The 20,129-nt window shown below is 41.8% G+C and overlaps 1 protein-coding gene across 1 annotated transcript in view; it reads left to right on the top strand.

The window, feature by feature from the left end:
• Nucleotides 1-20,129, top strand: part of ABCA13 (ATP binding cassette subfamily A member 13) — a 227,009-nt gene that overhangs the window by 71,122 nt on the left and 135,758 nt on the right. Inside the window, exons 23-27 of the mRNA XM_073329650.2 lie at nucleotides 380-598; nucleotides 3,659-3,855; nucleotides 4,833-4,990; nucleotides 5,462-5,692; nucleotides 16,044-16,149. Coding sequence (XP_073185751.2) covers nucleotides 380-598; nucleotides 3,659-3,855; nucleotides 4,833-4,990; nucleotides 5,462-5,692; nucleotides 16,044-16,149 — 911 coding nt within the window. The remainder of the gene's footprint in view (nucleotides 1-379; nucleotides 599-3,658; nucleotides 3,856-4,832; nucleotides 4,991-5,461; nucleotides 5,693-16,043; nucleotides 16,150-20,129) is intronic.

Genomic DNA, 20,129 nt, shown 5'->3' with positions numbered 1-20,129 from the left:
TACAAATAAATGTAGGTCTTTCTTAAAATCAGTAAAGATAACATTGTAAGAGTAAATGATAATTTTATTAATAACCATTTTTGCATTAATCTCAAGGTTTCCTCCATACAGACTCCAGCATCATTTAAATAATGCTGCTACTAGAGAAGAAAATATTGCCAGAAGTGAATTGATCAAATTCAGGATACAACATAGTGTGTCCTGAATGTGGTGGTTTTATTGAATTTGTGTTATTTCTTATGAGTGGGAGGTAATATATTTTTTTTTATTGGACCAACTTCTGTCGGTGAAAGAGAAAAGCTTTTGAGCTCCACAGAGCTCTTCTGCTTCTCTTCTGTGATCAAAACAGCTACAACAACACTGTTATTTCTTGTATCAGATCAATGTTGACAGGCCTGTACCCGCCCAGCTCTGGGACCATCATCATCAATGGAAGGGATATACATACTGAGCTGGCTGCTATCAGAATGGAGATGGGTGTTTGCCCTCAGTATGATGTGCTGTTTGACACCTTAACTGTGCGAGAGCATCTGCTGTTCTATGGCTCAGTGAAAGCACCTCTATGGACAAAGAAACAGTTACATCAGCAAGTCAGTAGGTTAGTGGTTCTTATTTTCCTTGTGGGAAACCTGTATGTAGGCTGTCCTTCAAAACCAGTCCAAGAACACTGTGGTGAACGAACAAAGCCTCATGCTAGGAGAGTCAGCCCTAACTATTGGAATCCTGAGAGCGCTAATGATGGGTTTGGTGTTCTAAAATTCTGGCTTGTAAATGTATTTCCTGATCTTAATTTTCAGTAATAAAATTATGGAAATAAAAATTAGAGTAAGAATATTACAGACAAGGTTTAAAAAAATTCTCTAGTGGTTTCAGCTAAAGCATAGTTGAAGTGGAAACTCTCTTTTATAGAACTTGGACTACTGAATTCTGAATACCCTAGAACCATGTAATAACAATGCTATGCAAGATCCTCATAGACACGGGGGATAGATTCTTGCCACTAACTGGATATTTTTATGGGAAGCAGAACATTTGTATCAAATTAGGCCCCCATTGCTAAGGCTAATACAGAAATGAGAAATTAAAAAAAAGATTAAGGCAACAGTAACATTTCTTTTTCTAAACAAAGCAACACAAGATTTTAATGTAGCTTGTCAGAAGATTGGAAAACCTGCTGTGTATACCTTGATATAAATGTATTTATTCATATAAAGTCAGCTCTTTGCTGTAGAAATTTGCTTTCTTTAAAGTAGGAAATTACTTTGAAGGACTGGAGGACTGAGCAGACAAGCACTGGGATATCTTGTCTTTTGCTTGCCAGTTCAAATCAATCCAGGTTGATAGTGATAGAACATAATTAGCAGCCAATGGCTGTTGGGTGATGTGAAATAAGTTAGTGGTCTTGCAGTCCAGTTCTTATTGGACAGGTGTCCACATAATACATGGAGGCAGCATCAAACAATGGCTAAGGACTGACTAGCCTATGGCAAATAAACTACCTCCTTTTCCGAAGAGATGACCTTTCACAAAGTGTGGGGAAATGTGCTCTGCTGCTGTTTATATTGTTCTGTTGGCTTTGCCTTTCAATCTGGCACCTATTTACAAGCTGAATTCATCAGGGCTTCATACCATTGCTTCTGTTTGGCATCTGTTTGATATAATGGGACACCACACAGACGTAAGTGTTTGCATTGGGGGATCTCTTTGCAAGTCTGTGGCCTTCAAGTTCTTGTTTTTAAGGAGAAGCAGAATGTGCTAATTATCCTCTAGTTCTTATAATTGTTTCTTTCAGATCAATGTGTGGGTTTTTACTTGCCTGGGTGGTTATACTAGGGTAGCAGGTGTCTGGTTTTCGACCGGAATACCTGGGTAAAAAGGGACGCTGGCGGCTCCGGGCAGCACTGCTGACCGGGCCGTTAAAAGTCCGGTTGGCAGTACAGTGGGCCTGGCAGGCTCCCTGCATGACTCTGCCCGGCTACCGGGAAGTGGCCAGCATGTCCTGCTGGCTACAGGGCTCCACGCAATTTCCCCACCCCGAGCGCTGGCTCTGCAGCTCCCATTGGCCAGGATCCACAGCCAATGGGAGCTGCAGGAGCCGTGTCTGAAGGCAGGAACAGCAAGTGGAGCTGGCGGGACATGTTGCTGCTTCCTGGGAGCTGCCTTAGGTAAGCACTTCCTGGAGCCCGCACCACTCACCCCCTTCTGCACCCCAGCCCCCTTCCTGAGCCCCCTCCTGCATCCCGCACATCTCATTTCTGGCCCAAGCCCCTGCCACAGCTTGGAGCCCCCTCCCACACTCCAAACCCCTCGGCCCCACCCCCCCAGCCTGGAGCCCTGTCCTGCACCCCGAGCCCTCATCCCCAGCCCCACCCCAGAGCTCTCACTCCCTCCCATACCCCAACCCTCTGCCATGGCCTGGTGAAAATGAGCGAGTGAGCGAGGGTGGGGGAGAGCGAGCGATAGGGGTGGTGATGATGGAGTGAGTGGGGGACTGGGCCCCAGGGAAGGGTCAGGACATGGGCTGGAGCTTGGGGGCAGGGCACGAGTGTTCAGTTTTCTGCGATTAGAAAGTTGGTAACTCTAGGTTATACAAATATTTAAATAATAATTCAGAGTCCTTGAACTATCCTCAGCTGTCCTTGAACTGTTCCCCACTCCCTCCAGATTCTTAGAGGGGCTAATCTAAAGCTTATTGAAATCAATGGAAGGACTCTCAGTGACTTCACTGGAACATGGTTGAGGCCTATAATTTTGAATTCTTTTTTGCTTTAGCTTGTACAGAGGCCATTAAAAGTATATTTCAGGAGGTTGCCATTAAAAATAAGAATTTTTTTGATTATTACTATTACTACTTTTCAGTGGATACCAGAAGAAACTGAATAGTTATATATGCTGATCTGTACTTGAACTGCCCATGGATATTTTGCATACAAGTGACTTTTCGTCACTTTGCTGTGGGTTGGGATCATAGGCGCGGGAAGTAGGGGTGTGGGAGGGTGCTGCAGCACCCCCAGGTTTTATGCGGGACTGCTGGCCCCAAGCCCAGGGCTCCACTCCCTGGCTCAGGTCCCGAGGGTTGGCCCCGCTCCCCAGACGCTGGCTCCGCACCCAGGGCTCTGCTCTCATCATGCCACCTGGGACTCTGCTCCCCAGCTCAGGACCTAGCCACTAGGCCCGTTCCCCAGCCGCTGGCTCCACACCCTGCACTCCACTCCCCAACCCTGCACCTGGGCCTCAGGTCCCGGCCGCCACCCCAGCTGCTGGCCCGGAGCTACGCACCAGGCCTCATCCATTGCTCCCAAGACTCCACTCCCAGGACCCCATGCCTGGCCTATGCTCCCAGGGCTCTGCTCCAGATCCCTCACTTGGGGTCCTGGCTGCCAGCCCCTGCCTGGGGCTCCGCTCCGGGCCCCACGCCAGCACCCAGCAGTGGCCACAGCCTCAGCCCCCTTAACCCTGTCTGGGTCCCCCCTTCCCAGAGACACAGCCCTGCTCCCAGACTCAGCTCTGGGGCGGGGGAGAAAGGGTAAGAGGACTGGCTTTCAGCACCCCCACTACTCAAAATGTTCCAGCGCCACTGGTTGGGATGATGTGGTAGTTGATCTGAAAAGGCTTGCAATTTTCAAAGGTCACAGTTTTATTTGTATTCTTATTCTAGAGCCCTGGAAGATGTGGATTTATCCCACCATCAGTTCAAACGTGTTGGAGCCCTGTCTGGGGGAATGAAAAGGAGGCTCTCAATTGCTATTTCCTTTATTGGAAACTCAAAGACAGTTGTTCTAGATGAGCCCACCAGTGGTGTGGATCCATGTTCACGTCGGAGAATCTGGGACATTCTGTTGAAGTACAGGGCTGGTACAAAACTTATCTCATGTTCTGGCGAACATCCTTCCCAGGCAAAGGGTGGTTGAAAATAGTATTTTGCTTTCCAGTTGCTGAACAGAAATCCTAACAGCGATAACTGTTTCATTCAGCTGTTGAAATGCGGAGTCCCATGGTCCCTCTCCCACCAAGGAGCCAGATCTGCTGGCCATTTCCAGGGTGCAGCGCGGTGTCGGAACAGATAGGGACTAGCCTGCCTTAGCTCTGTAGCACCGCTGATGGGACTTTTAATGGCCTGGTTGGCGGTGTTGACCAGAGCTGCTGCGACCCAGTCCCTTCCATTCCATGACCCAGTTCTGGGTCGTGAACCACGGTTTGAAAAATCTAATGGATTTAATGCAAGATTCAATTTAGCTATGAGTCCATGCTGATCCTGCCCTGGATGAAAAGGGTTATCTCCTACTTTCATCACTGTTTAACTTTGCTTTTTCATTTTTGGGGGGCTCTTACTTTCCCATATGGCTGCATATATTTTTCTTCTAAAGAAAATACTCATCAGTCAAACCATTCCATTGATTTTCAAGTGTCCTGAGCTAAAACTGACTGTAGAAGGTAAGCTTCTGAGATAGCAGGCACCTCCCCTCCCTATTAGCTGGAATAAACCACAGTGAATGATCCCTTGAAACCGGCACCAGAGTTATGTGATTTTAAGAATCTCTTAATCTCACAAAACACCTTCTCAGCCTTGAAATTGCAACTGCTTGTTGTTGTCTCTCTTAGATTCTAGTCCAAACTTTGCACTGTTTTATAATCTGTATAGTCTCAGTGAGTGTGAATGGGACACGTTAGCAGGCATTTTGTGTCTGTGTTCTGCATACTGAAGTACATGCTTGTAAATTTATAGAATTACTATCGCCTCAAGTATCCTCCTGGAAAAAAAAAAGTCTCTCTCATGAGAAAACATTTTAAAATAAAGTCTTAATCTGTGTGCACTGCTCTTCCTGGCGTAGGTTGCACCTTGATCTTCACCACTCACCATCTTGATGAGGCAGAAGTGCTCAGTGATCGCATTGCCATCCTGCAGCAGGGGCAGCTGAGGTGCTGTGGTCCTCCCTCTTATCTGAAGGAAACATATGGCCAGGGATACCGTCTAACACTCATAAAAAAGGTATGGTGACAGAATTGTGCACAATATGTACTTCCAGCTAAGAAAAGGTCATATCAATTATTCTGAGGGAACCTTGCAACGCTGCTAGTAATTTACATGCAAGATAAATGTGGTAATTCTTTTATCTTGTATAACCAGCAATGAAGGGAAGACTTGGTCTATTTAATACTGGTGTATAGCAAATGTTTTTCGCAACCTTCATAGTTGAATTAATTTGCACATAAAATAATCTAGCAACATAGTGAAAATTAGTAATTTTGATGATTTGCTGAATAGAGGACCAATCCTGGAATCCCTTACTCATGGTGAGTAGTCTCTTGCTCACAAGGTTAGACCCAGGAACTTCACTGGGACTACCCAATTGAGGAAGGGTTTCCAGCATTGGCCCCATATTTGTTTTCAGTTTGACCTGTTTTACAATTTTCTGATGGCATATAAACTCCATTTATTATTGTTTTCCTTTCTGCACAGCCTTCTTCATTTGAAATCGAGGATCCTGAGTACATCAGTCAAGTCACATCTCTGGTACAGTTCTATGTACCAGAAGCATTCCTAAAAGAGAACAGTGGGAGTGAGCTGACCTATGTGATTCCAACGAAGGCAGATAAGGCCTTCTTTAATGGCCTCTTTCAGGCTATGGATGAAAACCTTGAACGTCTACATGTGACTGGCTATGGTATTTCAGATACCACCTTGGAAGAGGTACTTTGTTTCTCTCTCCATAGTAGCTGTCAATGGTTAAAGATGCTCTACTGGCTTCTATCTAACCTTCTTGACCATGTTTTTACTACCGAATATTTCAGGACAGGTTCCTGAGGGGCGAATGAAAGAGCATCTCATGTAGAATATAGATTTCAAATTTTGCTGTGTTATTTAAGGGCAACAACCACACTCTTCCTATAATTCATTCCAACAGCCTGATGTATCCTAAAGGGTGATATTGCCTTTTGGAAAGTTCTTCTCTATCTCAGCTGATCTCAGGACATATTTACATGACCTGGGCTTTAACCCCAAACCACTGTCAGTCCAAATCTCTTATTAACTCTTAGCATCAAAAAAAATTGAGTTTTGAATTAACTGAGGATGAACTTCAGAAGGTTTGGCTGTACAGTTCAGATAACTCAAAAAAATTCTGTCTCTTCTCTGAATTCTATCTGAACTAACAAAACCTCAGGAGTTGGCAGAACTGGCCTAGAAATCTGACAAGAATAGCTGTTCTTGCAAATTTACTTCAGCTTCTAATCTGGCCAATGTGCCTGATGGGGGTTCATCATGACTGGTTTTGGCTCTGGCATTATTTAACTGGTTATACCAGAGAATGAATTATTTCCATTACAAAATTCCCTGACCCATCATTACTCTAGTATCATAGTGTAGATCCTTAAAAAAAACAAAACACTCCCCTGTTTTTCACTGCTTGAAATGATGATATAAGAACAAAACTAATGTTTTTCAGTAGATGGGAGACAATATTTTCATTTGATGGCACAATCCACTCTGCAGCATTTCGTGGAAATATGATTTTTCCAGTGATCTCCTTTCTGTAAACAGCCCAAAGTGAGTCATGTACAAAAAGAAAACTTAGGATATGACCAAGAACAAAACAAATGCCAGGTATACAAAATGCACATTTTTATGAGTTAGTGTCTCTTTAGATAGCTTACTATACACTGTGTGATAAACTTTCAATCATTTTATGTACCCAGTGCCCTAAGGGATGGGAAGGTATGTTGCATTATTAGCAGCCGTCTGAAGAGAATGTCATCTAGGGAAGACACTTCTCTTTTCTGTGTTTATGAAACAAAGACTCTGGAAAGCTTGTCATCTGGGACATTAATTATGTGTTGTAGTTTTGCAGCATGAACTATGCATGTGGAAAATAATGGGGTCAGATATAAAAACCATTAGCAGTTATCTGGTTTGTAACACTGAGACTTTTTTTGTGTGCCAATTTAGAATTGACATTTTATTTTCAAATAAATACAAAAATCCACGTTCATACGAACAAACTTAGAATGATGAGAAATGCTTAGCTCCTGTTTACTAAGTACATTCAGTTCTGTGAAAGGGTTCATTGGAGCAGTGGTTCTCAACCAGGGGTACATCAACTCATCTAGATATTTGCCTAGTTTTACAACAGTCTACAGAAAAAGCACTAGCGAAGTCGGTACAAATGAAAATTTCATTCAGTGGCTTTTTATACCACTCTGTATACAAAACACTGAAATGTAAGTATAGTATTTATATTCCAATCAATTTATTTTATAATTATATGGTAAATATAAGAAAGCAAGCAATTTTGCAGTAACAGTGTGACGTGACACTTCTGCATTTTTATGTCTGATTTTGTAAGAAATTAGTTTTTAATTGAGGGGTACTCAAGACAAATCAGACTCCTGAAAGGAGTACAGTAGTCTGGAAAGGCTGAGAGCCACTGCATTGATGCATACATTAGAACAGCGGTTCTCAAACTTCATTGCACCAGGACCCCCTTCTGACCATAAAAATTACTATGTGACCCCAGGATGGGGAGACCGAAGACTGAGATCACCCGAGTCCCACTGCCCTGGGCGGGAGGTCCAAAGATGAAGCCCAAGAGCTTCTGCCCTAGATGGGGGGCATGTAATCTTAGCCCTGGGTGGTGGGGTTTAGGCTTCAGACTTGCTGGGGCCCAAGGCTAACATCAGCCTGGGTGACCCCATTAAAATAGGGTCCTGACCCACAGTTTGAGAACCCCAGCCTTAGAACTATGTGAAGTGCTAAAAAAGTTGTTAAGACCCTTCATGTACCCTTCCGACACACAGGATATGTCTACACTGACCAGGTCAATGGATTGGGTGCTCAGGCTGTGGGGCTAAAAATAGAACATGAAAAAATAGGGGTTGCCATACCAACTAACGAGACTAATCAATTAAGGTGGGCTATTATCAGGAGAAAAAAAATTTGTAGTGATAATCAGGATAGCCCATTTCAAACAGTTGACAAGAAGGTGTGAGTAACAGTAGGGAGCAATTTAGCATGGGGAAATAGTTTGTGTAATGACTCATCCACTCCCAGTCTTTATTCAAGCCTAATTTAATGGTGTCCAGTTTGCAAATTAATTCCAGTTCTGCAGTTTCTCATTGGAGTCCGTTTTTGAAGTTTTTTCGTTGAATAATTGCAACTTTTAGGTTTGTAATTGAGTGTCCAGGTAGGTTGAAGTGTTTTCCGACTGGTTTTTCAGTGTTACAATTATTGATTCTTATTTGTGTCCATTTATTCTTTTGTGTAGAGACTGTCTGGTTTGGCCAATGTACATGGCAGAGGGGCACTGCTGGCACATGATGGCATATATCACATTGGTAGATATGCAGGTGAACGAGCCCGATAGTATGGCTGATGTGATTAGGTCCTGTGATGGTGTGCCTTGAATAGATATATGGACAGAGTTGGCAACCGGCTTGTTGCAAGGATAGGTTCCTGGGTTAGTGTTTTTGTTGTGTGGTGTGTGCTTGCTGGTGAGTATTTGCTTCAGGTTGGGGGTTGTCTATAAGTGAGGACTGGCCTGTCTCCCAAGATCTGTGAGAGTGAGGGATTATCCTTCAGGATAGGTTGTAGATCCTTGATGGTGCGCTGGAGAGGTTTTAGTTGGGGGCTGAAGGTGACAGCTAGTGGCGTTCTGTTACTTTCTTTGTTGGCCCTGTCCTGTAGCAGGTGGCTTCTGGGTACTCTTCTGGCTCTGTCAATCTGTTTTTTCACTTCAGCAGGTGGGTATTCTAGTTTTAAGAATGCTTGATACAGATCTTGTAGGTGTTTGTCTCTGTCTGAGCGGCTGGAGCAAATGCGGTTGTATCTTTGAGCTTGGCTGTAGACAATGGATCATGTGGTGTGGTCTGTATGAAAGCTGGAGGCATGTAGGCAAGTATAGTGGTCAGTAGGTTTCCAGTAGGTTGGTGTTTATGTGACCATCGTTTATTAGCACTGTAGTGTCCAGGAAGTGGATCTCTTGTGTGGGCTGGTCCAGGTTGAGGTTGATGGTGGCATGGAAATTGTTGAAATTGTGGTGGAATTCCTCAAGGACTGCTTTTCCATGGGTCCAGATGATGAAGATGTCATCAATGTAGTGCAAGTAGAGTAGCGGCTTTAGGGGATGATTGCTGAGGAAGCGTTGCTCTAAGTCAGCCATAAAAATGTTGGCATACTGTGGGGCCATGTGGATACCCATAGCAGTGCCACTGACTTGAAGGTATACATTGTCCCCAAATGCGAAATAATTGTGGGTGAGGACAAAGTCACAAAGTTCAGCCACCAGGTTTGCCGTGACATTATCGGGGATACTGTTCCTGACGGCTTGTAGTCCATCTTTGTGTGGAATGTTGGTGTAGAAGGCTTCTACATCCATAGTGGCCAGGATGGTGTTTTCTGGAAGATCATCAGTGGATTGTAGTTTCCTCAGGAACACCATCCTGGCCACTATGGATGTAGAAGCCCTCTACACCAACATTCCACACACAAATGGACTACAAGCCACCAGGAACAGTATCCACGATAATGTCACGGCAAACCTGGTGGCTGAACTTTAGCCCATGAAAGCTTATGATCAAATAAATTAGTTAGTCTCTAAGGTGCCACAAGTACTCCTCGTTATTTTTGCTGTTACAGACTAATACGGCTACCACTCTGGGACCTTCTTTTTGTTATATCTGAGGACAATTGCTAGCACAATGTGCTCCTGCAATAAGAGTAATAAAATCATAATAAAGATAATTTACAGGTTTTTATAACCATTCTTTAGAATGTAATGGTGAATGATATCCTTGTTGTAGAATTCAATGGGGTGAGTCAAAAAAGCCTATGAAAGACTGTCATTCTCTTTGAAATTATACAGGGTGATTTTAACTTTGAATGGAAAGGATATAATCTATTAAATTTTATAGGTGGTTAGAATATTCTCTATATGATTGGTTTCATCCTCTTGAATTCTATAGGACTTTTACATAAAGGGAAATTATAGCCCTACCACAGAAACCAATCATAGCAAACATATAACATTCATCAGCATATTTCTCTGGATCATTCAGTTTAAAGGTACCTGCCCTTGGTTGTTTTCTGCAGAAAAGCAAATAAGCTTTCCTAAATGGCAACAGATACTGATACATCATGCAGTACCTTGAAGACTAACATGTTAATTTGTGGTGAATTCTGTCATCTCTGCACAGTCATCGTTAGCCATTGTTACCTTCATTCTCCATTTTCTTATCAAAAGCCTCTTTGTGCTGGCAAGTAAATGGATAGCACATAATAGTTCTACTGAGTCTATTCAAATAATTCAATCTGGAAACAAAGAACTCTGACTTTAAAAGGAAAATATATCAAGTTATTGTTTGTGTAGAGGTCCTGCCCCCCGCCCCAACTCCCTGCTGTTTTTTCAGTCCACTTGTTTTCAGAACACTTGTATGCTTTCAAAATCTTAACCCTTTAAGGGAGACCATATTGCCACTTATGTCTAGGAAGCATCTTGTGAGTGGAAAACATGTCACTGGCACATCAAACCCATTCTTATCAACTTAGGTACGTTTGATTTTAACTGTTTTCTCCTTGTCTGAATTAGGAATAATATAATATAAATATAAGCAATAAGCCAAGAGTGGGAATTGGGGGAGAATCAGGACCATGATTTATTAAAATCACTACATAACGCTTACAGCTGGCTAGAGGATAACAAATCTGTTTCATGACAACTTCTGATTTTTTGAAATTTGTGTTCATTCTGCATTGGAATGTTCTTGCAAAATGGAATTGGGATGAAACGTCCATTTCCAGATTGAAAAGGTTTTCTGTTCAGACCTTTCTCTCTCGAAATGACCAGAAAGGCCATGCTGGATCACAGACCTCTTCCTGGCAAAATTTTGTTAAAATAGATACAGCTCCAGCAAATGTTTCACCTTCAACAAAACAGCAAGTTTCAATGAAAAAAACATTTCATCAAAAATGTTAGTCAGCTCTACTCACACTAATGTATCTGTTTCGTATGCTATTTGGGCTGTCTGCCTTACATCATGACCTCTCATTGATCCATGTCTAAAAGATATATGCTCTAGTTCAAACAGGAATTATTTTAGGGAAGTACTGCACTCTTTGTGATGTGGGAGATCAGCCTACATGATCACAAGCGGGTCCCTTGTGGCCTGAATCTACCAGTGACTTTGTTGTGAACCTGACTCTGGCTCTATGAAAGTGCAGGCAATTTCTTCTGGTAACTGTAAGCTGTGTAATGTCTCTCTTCTTCTGAGGCGGTGTCTATACTACACCTCTGTTTGGATTCAGGGGCGTGATTAGCAATTCACACTCAAGTGCTGTGCTGTAACTCCCCTTTGTGGATGTTGCAGGCATGAACTAAAAGGTTCCTATTTTGCGTTAATAGAGTCCAGCTATTTACACACTTCTAGCTCAAACTGTGGGCCATATAGATGAGCCCTGAATGTTACAGCTAAATAAGTGTGTTCCTGTTGTTTGCTAAACCTAGATCTCTTGTGCATTAGTTTCCCTATTGACACAGGAAATACAGTTAATGGCTATGAGCATACTCCTGCACCATTTAAATCTATGGGATATTTGCGATTGATTTCAGCTGCAGCCATAGGAGCATTCACTGTCTGAAGAAAGGATAAAAACAACACAAAAATGGAAAAAAGAGAGGATAATTGCATCAGTAGTTCTGACAGTGTTATATGTTTAAGATAAAATAGTAGTAGGAGTAAAGATTTTGATAATATTAAAGTACTTAAAAATCAAAACTGTCACAGGGATATTTGACCTGCTACTTCCCAGGTTTCATTTAAAAATACAAATATACAGAGCCATATAGGATTCAAACATTCCCAAATCTGGATCTGAATATCCTTAAAGCTGAAGATTTTCAGATCTGGAGTTTTGATTGAGGGCTATCTCTATTTTTTTTTTTTTTTTAAAAAAAGATAAAAAAGCAAAATGTGTAACATTCTTCCCAATCCACTCATATGTTTGTGGGAACTTCAGTGGTTCCTAGTACAAGAACAAGATATTACAGTAGGGAAAATGTATTTAACCTTTAAGCACCATTTCCCTACTATTTTGGCTATATGTATTGATTATTTTTTCTACCTTCTCTTCTGTTGTTCTATATTTCCTGGGCTATATTGACTCTGGTTCCATCATGTTATCTCCCAGGATCTTTGCTGCCCTTTCATCAACAGGTTCTTGGCCAGTAGCCATTTTCTAATATAAAAATTAAATGAGCACATACAGGACTTAACAGTTTTGTTTTTACAGTGGAAATTGAGATAAGTGGGACTGGAAAACCCTAAAATGCTGCTGAAATAGTACCTTGATACTTTGTTTGCAAGAACAGTCTACAACTTTTCATCATCCTCTTCAACCTCTCCCTCATCCTCCACCATCTGCTTCTATTTTCTTCTCTCGTCCTCATTAAGGAAGCTTCCTTTCCTCCCATCACTTAAAGGCACAGATCTGCACTGAGATGGCACAGGGGGGTCCATGACTTCCTTCCCAAAATCTCCCCTCCTACTTCAGAGATGATGCTAGCGCTGGCAGTAGCATTTTGGTTCTGTTCCCAGGTTTGTCACAGACTTTCCTTTGGGACATTGGGCAAATTACAGTGTGTTAGTTGCCATCTGTGTTATGCTTATAAGAAGCATATGGGAATTTTTCAGGGGAAAAGGCAATACGCCACATGTATTGAAGACACTACAATTAGCATATGCATTCAATCACACCACACATATACACAAACAGTCGCGCCAGTCGATGTTAGTTACCAGTCCAGAGTCCAGATCAATCTAGTCGTCAGCCAGGTTGACCACGGGTAGGTAGGAGGCGAGTTCAGTCGATCGCGACGCGATGCTCCTGGGAAGTCTTGGCAGGACGAACCCAAAGTTTCATGGCAAGGCACCCTGTTTATATAGTGATTTTCCTTCATTGGGACCAATGAGTTTTGCACTGTCACACTGTAATCGATTGTTTGAGTGCTTGTTTTCTTAAATTGTCCTTCTCATCCTTTATCTTGTTCTTTCATTAAGTTCCTCAGGGAGTTATCCCATGCTGTTTTTTAATTACAGCTATCTTGTCCCCATTGATAGGTGCCTGTTTCATTTTTAGAGTCATCAATCTGCCCTCCTCTGACATTTTAATAGGCCTGTGTTACAGCCTCCTGGCACCCTTGCATCCGTCTCTGGTTCCTCCATAGACCATCTGGTTCAGTGATGGCCTTCACACTTCTCTCTTAACACACACACTCCTCATTCACACACAAAACAAAATTAATTTACACAGAATATTTTGAACAGGAAAATCAAGTTGCAATGCAAAAGAAAAACAATCATTAACTTCTTTTAATTATTTTAAAATGCTAAACCTACAACAAACCTCAAAGGTCTGTCGCTGCCTTGAAATCAGTCCAGACACAGATTCTGGCTGATGTATCTCTACCCATTGGCACATTAGGCCATTCTTTTTTGCTATTCAAAAAGGGTGGCTGGCAGGATATGATCAAATCATACACCGATGCATTTAATACATACTACATTATTATCTCATTATTATTTATTCATCATTTTAAATTATGCAAAATACAAAGATAAAATCCTACTACTACATCTGTACAGTAGGGACAGTGATAAGCTCCTGACTCTCAGGGGAGCTGAAGATAAATTCATTAATGCTTGTGATATGTTCAGATACCATGGTGGGGGACTGAAGTACTTAATTAGGGGTATTTGCTTTGGTTTTTAGTTATGAGCTTCGCAATACTGGAAATTTGGTGCACAGCGGTGACATCATCAAACCATCCCACAGGAGCCAATCAAGATATGGGTTTGGACAGTCAGTGTACACCTATAGGCTCTAATACAGAAACAGCGTGAGACACTTAACTTCCTCTGTCCTTGAACTGATGGCCAAAACCATTCACTTAAAGTTGCCGTGTAGCTAGGCAGTCCGTCATTGCTATTAAACAGCAATTATATTGACTAAACAAAACATAATCCTTGTAGCTAGCAGACCACAGTAGAGCAAGAAAGTGCCTTTCCTCAAAGCCAATGTATTTCAAATTGATTGGCTTTTATTATCCATTGTATAGTGGACTCCTTAGCGACTATGCGCTTTTGTTATAGCCAATATTGGAATCCTTTGTGGGAGCAATTAAATATGGCCATGAACATTTTTTTAACATTGTTATAATCAGAATTTGATGTGCACTCCCAAACAGGAGGTTTAAGCGAGAGAGAGTCAAAGTTGCTCATAATTTTAGTGAAAGCTCTGTTTAAAGGTGCTCAGGAGAGGTATATGCTCTGCTGAATTGATGTGCAAGCTTACACTGGAAGCAAAATCTGAAATTTTAGACACAAATTTGGAGTTTCTAGGCCATGCTGTGTTGTTACAGATGGCTTTGGGGGGAAAATACTTCAGAAAAGAGCTTATTTTTCAGCATCTCCTATCTCAGGTATATCTTGGGCCAAATTCACTGTTGACAAAATTGAATGTGGGCCTACTTACCCCACTAGTGGATGTATTTTGGTTTCTTTTCTGGTTAATCTAAAATCCTCCCCCAGACCTCCTGTGCCTTCTCTTCTCCCTCTCCCCCACCACAAAATTAATTTGTGGCCTAGGGAGAAAACGTGAATTTACAGAAGGAACATATACTTGTAAGGATGTTTTTGAGTTTTTATTGATTTATCAGGCTTACAATAAGAAGTGAGTGAGTGTCTTAACACCTCTTAAGTCACTACTAACAATCTACTGTAGTATTCCAGCACCTCTAACCCCCACTATTCTAACTCTGAAATTCCTGCTGACTTAAGGTGTAGAAACAGGATCAAGCCCAGTAGAGTAGGTCTCAGGCAAATCTAGTAGACACACTGTGTGTAACATTTACATGTGCCTCTTAGGGTATGTTAGCACCAAAATTAAAAACCCGTGGCTGGCCTGTGCCAGCTGACTTGGGGTGTAGGGCTATTTAGTTGCAGTGTAAACCTCCCATCTCACAGGATCCTAGAGCCCAGGCTCCACTCCAGGACTGGGAGTCTACGCTGCAATTAAACAGCCCCGCAGCATGAGCCCCATAGACCAGCCACAGGTGCTAACTGCAGTGTAGACATATATTTAGGTTATTAAACCCATGGAAAATATTACTGCTATTTTTTAAAAATACTTCCACGAGCTTCTCTCCATCTCTTCCTTAGGGGCTTCTGCCCTTCAGATGTACTGATGGAAATTACATGCCTGTCACTTTGATTAAAATACGCTAACATCCCTCAAAGAAGACCCTCTGATCTTTTTTTAAAATCTGATTAATCGTTCGTGGTGTTTGTGTGCAGATGGCAACTACATTTGCTACAAAACGTACATTATTTTAACTGTATTTCAGCAGAATTCCTGCTCTCAAAGGGCTAAATCATCCCTTCCACTTCCATGAGTGGAGAGGGCCAAGACGAGCCGATCTAGTCGGGGGAGGGTAGAGTTGGGGAGATTGCCCACCCACTTCTGCTAGCTGTGTGGAAGCTCTTTTGCTAGTGTTACAAGGCGTCAGCACTCTGGAGAGTTTTGTGGGTTGGGCCTGGAATGTAAGGAGATAGGACGGGGAACTGGCTACTGTCTGCAGCACTGTCCCTTGCTGAGCCCACGGAGTTCAAGTTGGAATACCAGTGGGGAATTAGTGCTGCTTCGAGTGTGCGTTAACTCTGGACCCCATGTGTCCTATGACTCCACACCTGGGAGACTCAGTCAATGACAGTAGGGTTGTTGAAAGAGCTATGCAATTAGAGGGCAGAGAGGACCAAAGAGCAGTGTGCTCGGGTCAGCAGCACTCCATATGGGTACTTCTGAATCCATGGAACATTTACCCCTCTCCACTGGAGGGAAAGCTCTTGCCCAAAGTAATTATACTGGATCAGTAAGTTATAGGAATGTTCCAGCAGAGTGGAGTGAGGTGGTACATTCTGGTCTGACGCCATGGGTGATGGAGGGTGAAAGCCAGTTATGGCAAATAAGTCTCATTTCTCTTTTTATTTCACAAAAGGTATTTTTGAAGCTGCTGCAGTACACAGAGCAGAAGCCACAAGTTCCCCTGGCAGAGGAGTTGGGGCTCCCCCACATTAACAGCCCTGAATCAACCTACCAAAACTGTAAGTAGAAAATTAAGTTCTCCTTGAAAGCAACTGTGCTCATACAAGCAAGAGACTTGCAGCTAAACAGGCAAAAACTTTCCTAGGTCAGACAGCATGTGGAGATTGCCGTGGGTCCCCATAGTGCTCTGGTAGTGCCCTTTTGTGTGCACATGAAGTAGCCAAATAATCCTTCTCAGATGATACACTTCATGTTGCTCACTCTGACTAGGGGTATTTTGAACCAAGCTTTGTGTCCTCTGTCACAATAACCTACAGTCAAGGCTGTCACTATGTCATAGCACCTGTGCCAAAGAGAACTGTCACCTAATTGACACCATCCCTCACCAAGTGCAAACACTGTGGGTTGGGATTTACAAACCGTTCAGTGCTGGCTTAGCTCCACTGCCATTGAAATCTGTGGGAGTTTTATCACTGACTTCAATGGGACATTGAGTTCTTTTCAAAATCTCTCTAAATACCCTATAGTGACTTGTACATTAGATAATTAACTAGTCCTGTCTACTACTTTTCTTGTCATATACATATGGTGGTGGAGATGTGCATGAGGAATGAATGTGACGAGTTCTTCTGAAAAAAACAAAAACAAAATAAAATAAGAACAACAAAAACACCATGAGAGATTAAAACAGTTGCTCGATTAAAAGGTACAGTTTGGGGTATCCCTTTATTTTATAACTGACATACAATTCTGTATTACTGAAGACTCCAATTAGATAACACCGTGCAGTTAGATTTGTTTCTCCTCTCTATGTTGCATTTTCATTAGGGTCTAAGAATTGCAGTTTCTATGGTAATCAATATTTGAACTATATTGTATCTAATAACATAAGCTATAATTACCAGCTAACCTTCCAGGATGTGTCTTCATTTGGTATTTGGCACATAATTAAAGAATTGGTAATTAGTTCCATATTTCTGAGGCTGATAAATTATAGTAAGAAAATATGGTGATAATGTCATTTCTATGGGAAGGAAGATGGAGGAGAAATTTTCATTCAAGGCTGATGACTGTCATTCATCATTAAGCACAGTTGTGAAGTGAAGGCATAAGGGCTTTGGAAATTGCTCATGAAAGCTATCCATCTCTGTTAGTTATTCAGAATATTCCATGGGCAATAGCTTGACCTGTATACTTTTGTCTCGGAAAGCAGACTCAAAGACAGTCAAAAACTTTTTCTCAGAGCAGTTCAATGGATTTTAGAAGGCCCAAAAGCAAATGGCTGGATTATTAAGAACACAGCTAGAGAGAATTTGGGTTAGAGAGCTGTTGTGATGATGCATTCTAGAGAACATCACTGGAGTCAGTCTCTTGGATCCCTGCACCTGGACTGCCCACAATGGAAATATCTATCTTATATGGCCACACCAATCTGAGGAAGTTGGATGTGTTAAGGTCCATGCCAGTAGCTTTAGGTTTAGCACGAATCCGTAAGGGTCAAATCTGTGTAGTGGGGCTACCTATTCCTCTCCCATTGCCTAGCAGTAGTCAGCTGTGGTTTTGAATGTCCTGAAGCGGTTGTTGGAGCTGAAGGTACCTTCCCATGTTGTTGCACTTCAGAACGTTTTTCTGGGCCACGTGGTGATGGGTGTTACTCTGTGTGTGTGTGTGTGTGTGTGCGTGTCTGTGTATAAGGGTATCAGAGTCTGGGCTTCTGTGTGTGGGTGGGTGTGTGTGAAAAAGTGCTGATGTTGGAACAGGAACTGTAAAAGGTTTATAAAAACCAAAAGGCAAAAAACCAAAACGTTAAGATCCAAGAATGACAGGATTTGGCCAATGAGCAGTTGCAAAAAACACACAGGACCTCAATTCATCAAAGCCCTTAAACATGCACTTAACTTTAACTATGTGCTTGTGCCCCATTGAAGGCAAAGGGACATAATCACATACTTAAAGCTAAGCACATGCTTAAGTGCACTCATGAAGAGGGATGGACTGCTGAATTGGAGTTGGAAACCTACACGTCAACACAAAAGTAAAGCAACAACTTGTGTATCCAGTGTGTTTGTTTTAATGCTTTTAATATATTTGTAATTTTGGAGTCTATACACATTTACTTGTTATTTCCAATCGGTAATATTTCTTTGCAGAAGCTCTGCTGGTCCCCCTTAATTTATTTCCAGTAAAGATTAGATAATTATATAGCTCGTCTCTTTCTGTGAAGAGGAGATTGCCTATACAGTTTTCTGTGACATGTGCTTTTAAAACTGGACCACAAGGGAGGAAAGGTGAAAATAAGGTGTATGAATACTTTGCTGAGGAGCTAAATGAATAATCTGCATCACTTTTCACTACGGAGCATATTAGCAAGGTACTTACGCTGGATCTGATCTTTTCTGAATATAAAGATAATATGCAGTCAGGGGCTAAGGTATCAAAGTTATGTTCAATGAAACTGAAAGGTAAAATGTAAAACTAATAAAAGCACATCCTTTTTCACACAACATATGATTAACCTGTGGTACTCAGTGCAGCAATAGATCACTGAAGCCAAAAGCTTAGCAGCATTGAAAAAGGAGTAGGCATTTATTTAGATAACAAGAAATCCATGTTTATAATAGTGAATATTTAAAAAAAAATGAAATGGATAATCCTCATGCTTCTGGGTACAAGCCAGTCTTCTACCATTGTGGTCACAAGGAAACTTTCCCTGGGGGCAGATTATCCCATCGCTGCTACTGTAAGCTTTCTCGTACCTTTCTCTGAAGCAGCTGATATTAGCCACTGTTAGAAGCAGATACTGGACTAGATGGACCACCGCTCTGACTCTGATTTTAAAAAACTAGCACTGTACCGTATCAATAAGGTACATGTTGAATGCACTAAGAACTGGCTAAATGACAATCTCAAAAAGTCATCAATGGGGAATCATTAAATGTGGATGTTTGTAGTGGGGATCCACAGGGACCAGTTCTGGGCCCAACAGTATTCAACACAGTCATCAATGATCTGGGAGTAAATATAAAATCACTCCTGATAAAATTGCAGATGAGAAAAAGGTTGTTAGAATGGTAAATAGTGATATGGACAGGCATCCGCAGTATGATCTGGATTTCTTGGTAAACTGGGTCCCTTAACACAAGATGTGTTTTTAATACAGCTAAATGTAAAGTTATACATTTTGGAATGCAAGCCATACCTCCGGAATGAAGGATGGTTTCCTAGAAAGACTTTGAAAATGGGTCCTAGTAGACCAGTAACGGAACATGAACTCCCATTGTGGTACCATCTCAAAAAGGGCTAATATGATTCTTGGATGTATACACAGAGGGGTGGTGAGTTAGGAGTATGGAGTTGATTTTGTGTTTGTATAGAGCACTGAGGAGACCAAGACTGGAATACTGTATCAAGTTTTGGCATCCACATTTTAAAAAGAATGTTGACAAATTGGAGAGGGTACAGAAATGATTCCAAAGAATGACTGAAGGCTGGAGAAAATGTCTTGCCCTGAGAATTGTAAATAGGTCAATCTTCTTAGCTTATCAAAAAAATTGAGGTGGTGTTAATTTCAGTGGGTAAGTACTTCTACTGAAAAAAAATATAGGGTACTCAGGGGCTCATTAATCTAGCAGAGAAATGGACAACAAGAACCAGTGGCTAGAAATTAAATTGGGAATAAGGTGTGTGTTTTTAACAGTAAAAAGAAAAGGAGTACTTGTGGCAGCCTAGAGACTAACCAATTTATTTGAGCATAAGCTTTCGTGAGCTACAGCTCACTTCATCGGATGCATACTGTGGAAAGTACAGAAGATCTTTTTGTGCTGGAAATGGCCCAACTTGATTATCATACACATTGTAAGGAGAGTGATCACTTTAGATAAGCTATTACTAGCAGGAGAGTGGGGTAGGGGGAGAGAAAACCTTTTGTAGTGGTAAACACCCATTTGTTCATGGTTTGTGTGTATAAAAAGATCTTCTTCTGTACTTTCCACAGTATGCATCTGATGAAGTGAGCTGTAGCTCACGAAAGCTTATGCTC

Source organism: Lepidochelys kempii, chromosome 2 (genome assembly GCF_965140285.1).
Source record: "Lepidochelys kempii isolate rLepKem1 chromosome 2, rLepKem1.hap1, whole genome shotgun sequence".
NCBI classification, from domain to species: domain Eukaryota; kingdom Metazoa; phylum Chordata; order Testudines; family Cheloniidae; genus Lepidochelys; species Lepidochelys kempii.
Note: the sequence above shows the minus strand (reverse complement) of the source record. Positions and strands in the feature narration are given on the sequence as shown.